This window comes from Vombatus ursinus, unplaced genomic scaffold, assembly GCF_900497805.2.
Source record: "Vombatus ursinus unplaced genomic scaffold, bare-nosed wombat genome assembly UNPS02015175.1, whole genome shotgun sequence".
Taxonomy (NCBI): domain Eukaryota; kingdom Metazoa; phylum Chordata; class Mammalia; order Diprotodontia; family Vombatidae; genus Vombatus; species Vombatus ursinus.
The window spans coordinates 9,069,296-9,081,259 of NW_020954953.1; the positions used below are offsets into that span (position 1 = coordinate 9,069,296).

Sequence of the window (11,964 nt, forward strand, 5' to 3'; positions counted from 1 at the left end):
AGTGGAAAGAGTGCTGGACCTGAAGTCAGGAAGACTCCTCTTCCTGAGTTCAAATCTAGCCTCAGAAACTTACTAGCTCTGTGACCCTGGGCAAGTCACTTAACCCTGTTTGCCTCAGTTTCCTCACCTATAAAATGATCTAGAGAAGGAAATGGCAAACTATTGCAGTATCTTTGCCAAGAAAATCTCAAATGCGGTCATGGAAAGTTGGACACGACTGAAAAATTACTGAACTGAATTGAACACTCATAATTGTCTCACATGTTCTAGTTAAATCTCATCTGGATTAGTGAATTTAGTACCAGGTACCACATATTATAAGGAACATGGACAAGCACATCTGGAGAAGGGCAATGAGATGGTGAGAGTGTTTAAAATCATATCTTAAGAGGAGGTGTTGAGGAAAATGGAAATGTCAAAAAGAAATGCCAACTGGGAAACTATGAATAGTGTCCTGCTACGAATCCCAAAGACCTTTACTCCAAAGGATTTCTGTCTTTGATCTCCTAGTACACCAACCTTGAACCTGTCAAGATATTTGGAGACACTGTTTCCCAGAGCTTAGGCCCAAGAAGCAGGCTGTGCCCTGAGCTTGGCATAACAACAATGCTTTGTGCTCTGCATGATCTCAAAGTGCATTACTTTGACTAGCACCAGGTGTTCACTGAAGTCAAAGTGCATTACTTTGACTAGCACCAGGTGTTCACTGAGGAATTTATGATTTTTGTATTAAGAAATAACTGTTTAGATTTATTGCAGCTCCCCCTATGTCTCAGGGACCTTGAAGGCCAGAGGCAGCCAATGTGCTGCAGCTTAAAATCATCCCTCAAAATTTCTTGAACTACTAACAATTTCTGAATTCCTGTGCATGTGTAACCAAACCAGATACTGCACTCCTGTTCCTGCCATGCTAACTCTGGTTTTGCACCCCGCTGAACAATCACAAGGCTCAACTACCCATATACAATGATTCTAGAGACTGTTACTATGGGACCCAAGAATGCCTACATTGTCCCAAGAAATGCCAACCATGGGAAATGCTTACTCAAGACCTAAGAGTGATTGTGTTGTGGTCCAGCCCTTTTGTGGTTTTGCATATATTTAAACCCTACCTCTGCCAGAAGCCCTTCTTCTCAGGGTGGGGGTGGGGGGTGGGGTGCAGAGCTTCCACTTGAAAGCATTTTCTCACTCTGAAATAAATTAAACTTCTGTTTGATTCCTGACTCTCCTGGCTCTAGCCTTCTGTTCAACTCTGGCCACTCACAGGTTAGAGACCAGTTCCAGCCCAGCTGACAAATCTCATCCCTGAATATTTCCCCTACATATCTGAGGCAGGTGTTGGAAAAAATCCTTCCCTTAACCAAGACAAGATTTGTGAAGAAATTAAAGGAAGATATCAAATGAAACAAAGCCATATACATGTGAAGAGATATACAACTGTGGAGTTACAGAGCTTTAGCAATATTCTTCATGGGGTAACTAGATGGCACAGTGGATGGAGTGATGGCCCTGGAGTCAGGAAAATTCATTTTCCCAAGCTCAAATCTGGCCTCCAACACTATCTGTGTGACCCTGGGCAAGTCACTTTACTCTGTTTGCCTCAGTTTCTTCACCTGGAGAAGGAAATTGCAAACCACTCCTGTATCTCTTCCAAGAAAACCCCAGTTGGGGTCACAAAGAATCAGACATGACTGAAAACAACTAAACACTGATATTCTTTACTTTATCCTCATTTAACTCCTTCCTTTGAATCTCATGTCTCAGACTTGCATTTTACTCCTAAACGTAGATGAGGTTGGTTCTCCTGTTAGTAGGTCAAGATCATCTCCATCGTCTCTAGTTAGGAGCTGATAGAAAAGGGCACAGGACTATTTATAATGAAATTACTAAAGGGATGTATGACTAAGAAAGATTTGGGACCATGTCACAACATTGTTTTTCATTTCCCTCAAATCAATCTTATCCCAACCCCCAAATATATCATTTGCTTTTAAAATTCTGTAGCAGTAGTAAGTTGTGCCCTTTTCTATCAGCTTCATCCTCTCTAGGGAGGATCTTGGCCAGCATAAAGCCAGTCAGAGGATTATGGAGATAGGCTTTCTTGTGGTTTTCTTAGCTTTCATAGCAGACCGGCCTCCTTTCAACTTGGAAGCTCATGACATCAGTTATATCCACTGCCAAGTTCTGCACTGTGGCCTGAAGACTATTTCCAGTATACAAAAGCCCTCAGTCACTTTTCAGAGTTTCATCACAGCTGCTTAACACAGAGAAGAGATGACTTAAGGGAAACAGGCTACTTGTCTTTGAATAGCTGAAAAATTGTCACTGAGAAGAGAAATTCAATTTATTCTGTGTTGTTTGGGGTAGAATTAGGGCCGGTAGATCAAAAGTACAAAGAGGTGGATTTCAGTGCAATATAAGGAAGTGCTGTCTAATAATAATTGAAATAGTTATCAGGTTGAAATATATAGTTATATAATTTTAAATAGAATAGGCTGACTTGTGAAGTAGTACATTGCCCATTGCTAGAAGTATTCAAGCGAAGGTCAAGTTACACGTCAGGGAATTCTGGTGACAACCTAAAATCTCTTCACTTTAAGACCTCATTAATCTAGAGACAGGGCAGCTAGGTGGATAGAGTGCCAGGCCTGGAGGCAAGAAGACCTGAGATCAAATCTGACCTCAGACACTTACTAGCTGTGTGACCCTGGGCAAGTCACTTAATGCTGTTTGCTCTAGTTTCCTCAGCTGTAAAATGATCTGGAGAAGGAAATGGCAAAGCACTCCAGTATCTTTGACAAGAAAACCCCAAATGAAGTCACAAAGAGTCAGATATAACTAAAAAAAAAAAAAAGACTAAACAAATAGCAGTAACTTCCAGAGTCCAATGTCACCTTTCAGTCAGATACTCAGTCACTGTCAAATATTTTCACCTTCATCCCATTTAAAACTTTATCCAGAGGTTTTGAATAGCACAATGCTATCATAGACAATACTTACAGCAACGGGGGATGTTGCAGAATTCCCAGCGTTTATTTGGATTCAAGGTAAAACACCATGGCCGAGGCTCTCCGTCTGGGTTGCGGCAATAATTCTCCTTTAAGTTCTTATTGGGAAATCTGAGTGTGGAAAAAACTCTTTACATTTAGCTTTACAACACATCTCATATAATGTCCCCTTCTCTCCTCTGTCATGGCTACCATCTTAGTACAGACCCTCACCCCACCTCATGACTAGACTTTTGTAAAAATTTCCAATTAAGTCCTTCATAGATGCTTGTCAATGATGTTGCTGATGGCATAAGGAACTCTTAGTAGGGAAGTTCTCTTCTTTACCAATGCAGGTTAGTACCCACTGTAAAATTTGTAATTTCAGAGCGTTCCCTGGGAAACTCAGGGATTAAGTGACAAAATTGTTCATGGTCTTACAACCAGTATATGTCATAGTCAGGATTTGAAACCAGATTGTCCTGACCCTGAGGCCAACCCACCATGAAATTCTAGGTCTATACAATATATAAACAAATAAATTCATAGTAATATGGAAAATGAACAGCAGAAAAATATTGGAGAGGGGGAGGTGTCACGAAAAGCTGAGTGCTTAAGCTGAGTCACGAAGGAAAGTAGGAATTCTAATACTTGGAAGGACCACCTAAGCAAAGACACAAGGATGGGAGCTAGGATGTCATGTACACCAGTGGTGTCAAAGAAATGAAGGCCACTAAGTCGTAGAGACAGATATCTGTAGGCTGCAGATTAATTTAGAAAACCACATATTAATGTTATATATTTCTGTAGTATTTTTATTTATTTTGTTTTATATAGCCCAGTTACATTTTAATCTGGCTCAGGTTGAATGTGGGACTGTTGTGGACTGTGTGTTTAATAAATACCTCTATTGTACAGGAAACAGCAAATACATGTCATATGCTTAATACATAATTTTTGAGTTTGCCTAACTATCCACTGAGCAAACATAATGAGCTGGTACACACTAGAGAAGAGAGTGAGAATCCTCATGCTTTTAATGTATGACTCTTCTGTCCTACTGAGTATTCACAGAGTAGGAAGAATAGGACCCTAGGGAACGCAGAAGCAATAACAAGCACAAATGGTCCCTTATGCTGAACACAAAAGACTCCTTTGGGATGCTCAACATCTGGGTTGGAGTGCAACAAGGAAATCCAGATGCAGTTGATTACATCAGCACTTCTGGCAGTGTATCAAAAGATAACCTCTCCCACCCCCAAAAATTACCCAGCTAATGGAAAAGGGCTGGTGGATCTTGGGTCTAATTCACTGACACCTGATGATGAGAACAGAGCATAAGGTAAGTGTCAAAGGAATGAATGCAGGGAAGAGAATATTTGAGGCCGGTAGACATGGTACCAATCTAGTCTTCTGCTGTTTTGCCCTGGCTTCTTCCTTTATGTTATCATCATGATAAAGGCAGGGGGAGAAAGGAGATGATGTTATCATCATGATAAAGGCAGAGGGAGAAAGGAGATTTCTGAGATCTGAAGCTCATCAGCAATGACTTCTCTTAGATCTTCCAGTCTCTTCTTGGATGAATAAGAATTAATAATAGGAAATACCTATGTGGGTCAAGGAGTTCATTTCAACATCTTTATTTTCTCCTGGTAGGACTTACTTGGAAGGAAGGTACTCGTGAGAATGTGGTTCCTGGGAGCCCCAAGGCTGACATTCGATTCCAGACTCTGTCTTTGAAATGGTACCTTGGTAGTTTTCACCACTGCAATGCATGCATTCATCTGCCATGGTAGGTTAGATGGAAACACAGAGAGAGACTGAAATGAATGAAGGTAACAAAGATGAAATGGGGATAAGGGGTGGAAGAAGGAGGCGGGGAGGAATAAACACAGATGACAAACCGGAGCTAGAGTTGGGATTAGAAATAGCTGAGTGCTGCTTTCTGTCTACACTTGCTTTCTAGACAAGTGCCATCAAAGAAGGGCTAATAAAAGATTGGAGATTTCTTAATGCAGTTCTAATCCCTCCACCTTTGTGACTATAGATATTTGAAAATTAGAGTTAAGAGCATAGAGTATTTTAGTCTCTAGACCCTCTCTTACAGTCAAGCTCAATCAAGAAATTCCTTAATGAACACAGGAGTGTGGTAAATGCTTAACAGCTGGCTCTTCTGGAAAAAAATGTGTAAGTAACACACTGAATTATTAACACTTTCTTAAGTCTCAACAAGCTACAAAACAATAACTCAAACCCTGATTTGTAGCCGTTGTGGATTTACAAGGTGCTCACACTGAAAATTTAACAAAGGGCTCTCTGAAGCTACTTCCAATATCTCGTTGAGATTCAGTATGTCTGTGTGCCTTGCTTTACCTAAGAAAGAGAAAAAAGGAATGAAGGAAAGAAGAAAGGAAGGAAAAGAAGAAAAAGAGAAAGAAAGAAAGAAAAAAGAAAGGAAGGAAAGAAAGAAGGGAAGAAAGAGAGAAAGAAAGAGAAAAAAGGAATGAAAGAAAGAAAGAAGGAAGGAAAAAAGGAAGGAAGGAAAGAAAGAAGGAAGAGAGACAGAGACAGAGAGAGAGAGAGAGAGAGAGGAAGACAGGCCCAACCTTCACATTCAGGAACATCACAATATTCAAATCTGGTCTTTGGATCCATGGTATAGCACCAAGGTCCCCTAATATCATCATCAGGATTTCTGCAGTAGTTTTTCTCCAGTCCTTCATCTGGGTATTTGCTTGGTGTAAAGCTGTGGAAAGGGGAAAATGCTTTAATTGAATACCAATATTTAATTGGCAGAGATAGCTATTACACAGTGGATAGAGAGAGACTTGGGTTCAAGTCCCAAGACTGACATATACTGTTTGTATGGTAGCTAGGTAGGTCACCTAACCAAACAATACCCCTGGCAACACTCCAGGATTATCAATCAAAGAGAAAATGCTGACTTACTTTGTTAGAGGTAATTAGGTGGTTCAGTGGACAGAGCTACTGGGCCTGGGGTCAGGAAGACCTGATTTCAAGTTTGGCCTGCTAGTTGTATGGCCCTGGGCAACCTGCTTAGCCTCTGTTTGCCTCAGTCTCTTCAACTATAAAATGGGGATAATAATAGTACCTCCCAGGATTGTTGTGAAGATAAAATGAGATAATATTTACAGAGCTTTCAGCACAGTGGCCTGGCACATAGTAGGTTTTGTATAAATGTTAACTATTATTATTATCATTATCATACTAATGAAATCACATGTCCAATTCCAGCCCCCTTGCCTATATTTCTATAATGCATATGTTTCTGTGAAGCCAGAGAAAGAGGTACACCTCATCTGAGATTTAGGCTTTTGGCATCCAAATACATAAAGAATAAGATAATCCACATTTGTTGAATGATAACTCACATTTCTATTGTGCTTTAAATTTCACAAACTGCTTTCCTCTTAAAACCTCCCTCCAAGGTAGGTAGTGTAAGTCTCAGACCCACTTTGTAGAGTAGTAATAGTTATAATAACAATAATGATAGTAGCTAGTATTTATATAGTGCTTTAAGATTTGCAAAACACTTTACATGTATTGCCTCATTTGATTATAAATGAGAAAACAGAAGCTGTCAGAGAATAACTGATTTGCCCAGAGTCATACAACTCACCAGTAAAAGATTCAAACCCAGGTCTCTCATTATTCCAGGTTCAGCTCTTTCCAGCATTCCATTCTGCCACTCATCTACATACAACTTGAACTCATGTGACAACTGAAATTTCTGTAGGATTTTTGCCGTGTTTGTGATTTGTCAGAAGGGTGATATTTATTGTTGATACTATTATTCTGCTTTCAGGTTTCTGAACCAATGCTTAAGATCCATCTTTGCCTAGGTCCAGAATCATCAACTCTATATAGTGACCAGAGGGAAAATGGTGGCTTTCCAGGTCCACAAAATCCTTCACCCATTCCTACCATCAACCTCTGTCCAACTGCCCATGGTAGGTAAAGCCAGTATCTCAGCACTCTGAGATTCCTAAGATATTTATAGTTAGCATTGTCAACAAAAGGATAAAGTTAGAAGAATAATTATTGAAACTTATTCTGGAAAATCCCTCCTGTTATTTATCATATTTTCTAGATCTCACAAACTGAGAAAAGTCCTTCTGTTCCTCCCCCAAGAAGGAAACCACCAAATAAATACCTCTTTCAACTCCAGATTCTATACGGATAAGCAATTGCCTATTTAATTCATAATCTTAGATATTTTCTTGGGGGTTTTCTGAGATGAAGCTCTATGAGAATTGCCCATGGTCATATACGTACTACATATACCTAGTATGTATCAAAAGCAAGATTTGAACCTAGGCCTTCTTGACTGACTCTCTTCATTATGGCCGGCTATCTCCCACTATCCCTGAAAAATCACAATGCTTTATTTCTAGAAGAAAAATTCTATTTTGATTTTTTAAAAAATCCATATGTATGTCCTATGGGATAAGTCAAGCTGATATATGATAACTATTATTCAAGTTAACGTGAACAACATAGTTAGCTGAACAGACAAACTTTTTAAAAAATAAATTTTTATTGAAATATACATGGTAAGACATTAAAATGATATATCATAACAGTGAGTGAGCATAACAGCTTTTAAGCAAGAATCATACATCTCTCTATATAGACATTTACCACACACAATTAAAAAAATAAACAAATTTTAATTTCTCAGATTTCAGCTCAGCAGAGTTTTTGTTATAAACATATTTGTCTGATTACATAGTTCTGCATAATAGCTGGTGTCACACCAGCCTTTTCTGTTTATGTATTTATATTTTAATTAATTATGTTTCTGTATAAATATGAAGAATAGGCGAAAAAAGTCAGTTTGACTGAACCAAATAGTGCAGAATGGGGAGTAATATACAATAAGCTGAAAAGGTAGGCTGAGATAAGTTGCCTTTGAATACTAGTGGATGGGATGTTTGACCCTAGATCAGTAGGGAGTTTGAGTAGTTGAGTGACATAGTCACACCTGCACTTTAGGAAATTCATGTGGAAATGAAGTGAAGTGAGAGAGATAAGGCAGGGAGACCAACTAGGGAGCTTTTGCCGCAATCACAAAGTTGAGATGATCTGTGGATAGGAATGGAATGATGTTTGAATTTTCCCAATGACATTTGCACAGCTGCTACAGTGAGTCAGAGTTAGAGTGTAACTGCCATGAGGGGCCAAGACCCAGAGAGGAAGGGTCAAAATTGGGAGCTTACATAGTGGTAGAACTGGGTAGAGAGGAGGAGTGCTGGACAATAAGGGGTGAAGGGCAGGTTTGGTTGTGTTGGAGACACCTCCCAGGATTGACTATGGAGGAAAGTGGCCTGTAGCCCATCTTTATACTCTCTGATTGGACAATTGTGGCACCTCCAGAGGCCGAGGCCTCCATTTTGGAAATGAGTACTCTAGACAATAAGAAGTCAACTAGGCCCACTTTAGTTGTTGTTGTTCAGTCATTGTCTAATGATTGTGTCCAACTCTTTGTGATCCAGCAGGGTGCTTCCTTGGCAAAGATACTGGAGTGGGTTTGCCACTTCCTTCTCCAATGGATTAGGCAAACAGAAGCTAAGTGACTTGCCCATGGTCAAACAGCTAGTGAGTATCTGAGGTGAGATTTGAATTCAAGTCTTCCTGATTCCAGGAATTCAACTGAATCAGCCTGCTAACTTTGGCAGCTCCCTCTTTGGAATTGTACTCCAAATATTTGGTCTATTCAACATTCCTCATCTATAATGAGCACTGTGGTGCTAGTTCCTATTCACATGTCTGATTTGGTTTGGGGAATAACTGAATTATCCTGAATACAGCATGTGAACACTGATAGGGAAAAAAAAAACTTACTTGGGTACATGAGGGCTAGTATCACTCCATTTCTGGCAGGTATTTCCGGTTTTAGTTTTAGACAAAGTCCCTCTATAGCTTTTTCCATTTCCTCTCTTGCATTCTGAAAGGTACACTGAAAAGAAATTCCCATCAAAGTATTTCATAAAAGATAAATCTAATGGAGAAAACTGAACCCCCTGCTTCATTACAAACTAATATGTTATCAAATAGCAGAGAGAAATGACATTTTAGACAGCTGCATTATTGCTGCCGCCAGACTCCCTGAAAAGACAATTTCTTATGTCTCCAGTGGCAATCAGCTAAACCACCCAAGCAGATATGGGTGTGATTTTGTCAGTGATTACTTTCCATGAGGAAATCCTGGCCAATTGTGTTAAAGTGTTTCAGTGTTCTACAAGGAAAAAAGCAAATATTGAAAAGGTCCTATTCTGGCTCCTGCTTTTGGTATGTACCTAAGGAAGCTTCTATGTGTTTTCAGTCTTTTCCATCACCTTCTAAACAACTACCTTTTGAACTCTGATCTCAGAATCCATCTTATGTTATTCATTTTATCTTAAGTTACATGTCCAAATGTTAGAATTTGGGAGAGTGAATTCTTCATGCTGCCTCTATTTCATGCACAATGAAACCTATGGGATCATAGATCCAAAGCTGGAAGGAACCTTAGAGGAAACTGAGGCCCAGAGAAGTGAATATTCTGGCCAAGGTTACACAAGAGAACAAGTAGCAGAGCTGAGATTTCAGCCTAGGACTTCTACCTATTCTCAATGAGTAAATCAGTATTCGAATGACATAAGTTTTAGTGTTGAGTTGTATTTCAAGCTCAAAAAAATGAGGTTAAAATGTTTCATGAACAAGGGTGCACTCTAACAAAGAGCAGAAATCTAGGGTGGTCATGGAAAGAAAATATGTCACTGTGTTTTTGCCTCAATTTCTCTTATTCTGGAGAAATACTGCAAAAGCCTCTGTTTTTCATTTGGGAGAAGGGACTAGGGTGTAAGCAGGGATTTCTGTGGTATATTATATGAAGCTCTGTGGAATCCAGAAATAGAAAACTGCTTATTTTAGCAAGGTATAATTTAAGCAAAATTAATCAGCTACCATACAATTAGTTTACTTTAATGTCAACGATAAATACCTACTGCATCACTACGGAGTTTTCTAATCCCAGGCAACTGTCCTTTTTCAGGACACCACTAATTATGATTAGCTTATCCTTTATCCCAAGAGTTGTTTCTAAAACTTAACATTTATTAATATCTTTAAAAAAAAAACCAGCATTTCCTATATGTAGGGCCTGAAATGGTGCTAAGTACTCTTTCCTCCTATAAGAATCTGCCTTTCTGAGATAATGTCACACCATATAACAGTGATATTTATTGAGGGTTTTTAAGGAACAAATGTAAACTGTGGAAAATGAAAGCATGCAAATTCAGAACTTAGTACACCAATAACAGGAATTTAATTAAAGGTCAGAAGAAAAATGGTGTATGTTGAAAGAAAAGAAAAAATGTAATACAATTAAAGAGTTTTACTATAATACTGTCAGGAAGAACTAAAATCCCCCTACCCTTGAGACAGACAGACAGACAGACAGATAGACAGACAGACAAACCGACAGATAGATAGATAGACAGACACATACATACATATATAGATACGTCAATAGATGCATCAGATAGATGATAAATACATGGATAGATACATACATACCTATATAGATACAATAGATGATAGATACATACATACACACATAGATGGATACATAGATACAAACATACATATGTAGATACATCAATACATCAATAGATACATCAGATAGATCATAGATACATGGATAGATAGACAGATACATACATACATACATAATTACAATAGATAGATGACAGCTACATACATACATATATACATGGATACATAGACAGATACATACATATATAGATACATGCATAAAAAGAGATACAAAGATAGAAATATAGATAAAATAGAGATAGATAGAAATATACACACACAAGCACAGGGCACTTGCGTCCAAGGATCTCTTAATAATCCTTCAGTCATATTCTGAACATGGAAATCAAGAAATACGGTCAGCCACCCTCAGTGGAAGTGTTAGAGAGCCTTTTATCTAGCCCAGGAGGAATTTACCACTCCAGTCACTTTATTACAAAAACAAATTAACCCCTCACTACTTGGTCTATCCTCATCTCTTTGAGAAAGAAAACACATTAAAAAGTTGCACATGGCTCCCTCTTAAGAAGAAAGGTGAACAAGAAGACATACATACTTCTCTTTTCAAATAAAACCACATCTCTCCTCCTCACAACTGTGGAAGTCTTGCTGTTTTCAGCCATAATCACACACTTCTGTTCTTTGTTGTAATATTCGAAGGACCTGCAGAAATGAACCAAAGACAAGAGAGATTTTTCCCCTTAGTTAATATAGACAAATATTTATTCACAGGCCTGAAACATGTGAATATATATAACTCGCACGTATGTACGTATACATGTATATATGTACAACATGTGGATACACATTGTATACATGTATGAAGTATACATGTGTGTACATACCTGCAGATAGACATGTGTGTATATGCATGTGTATGTTATGTATACACACACGTATATTATATGTGTGTACATACATATATGTAGATATGTATTTGTGGATAATGGGAGATAAAATTGGAAAGAGTCTTGATTGACAAGTGAAATTATATAAAGATATGTAACAAAATTTGAAAATCTCTATGCCTTATGATAAATTGTGAGAACTCTAAGCCTGTTGCCCTACATACATCTTAGGTAAAATTAAAAATGACCCAGAATACTGCAGTTCATTTTTATTTTTGTAACCCCAACACTTTGCACAGTGTCTTAAACAGCTGGGCATGTATTAAATGCTTCTTTAATTGAATCAAAATCAGAATGTTAGGAAATAGAGGTATTCTTTTATTCACTAGTTTTCCCCCTCTTAATTTCATTCTATATCTTTTGGTTTCAAATTGTTTGCTCATAGCACACATTGATCTAAAACCGTTGCTAATTAAATTACTGCATGAAACATGCAGTAAAATTAAAAGGGAAATGGGTAATAGAAAAAA

At 38.3% G+C, this 11,964-nt stretch overlaps 2 protein-coding genes across 2 annotated transcripts in view; one reads left to right on the forward strand and one right to left on the reverse strand.

Moving 5' to 3' along the window:
- Positions 1-11,964, forward strand: part of LOC114031431 (solute carrier family 22 member 3-like) — a 192,438-nt gene that overhangs the window by 158,953 nt on the left and 21,521 nt on the right. The gene's annotated exons all lie outside the window — the stretch shown is intronic.
- Positions 1-11,964, reverse strand: part of LOC114031430 (plasminogen-like) — a 71,007-nt gene that overhangs the window by 34,010 nt on the left and 25,033 nt on the right. The window contains exons 3-7 of the mRNA XM_027846501.1: positions 11,143-11,249; positions 8,853-8,967; positions 5,594-5,733; positions 4,651-4,771; positions 3,001-3,119 (exon numbers count right to left, since the gene is read on the reverse strand). Of these exons, the coding sequence (XP_027702302.1) occupies positions 3,001-3,119; positions 4,651-4,771; positions 5,594-5,733; positions 8,853-8,967; positions 11,143-11,249 (602 nt within the window). The remainder of the gene's footprint in view (positions 1-3,000; positions 3,120-4,650; positions 4,772-5,593; positions 5,734-8,852; positions 8,968-11,142; positions 11,250-11,964) is intronic.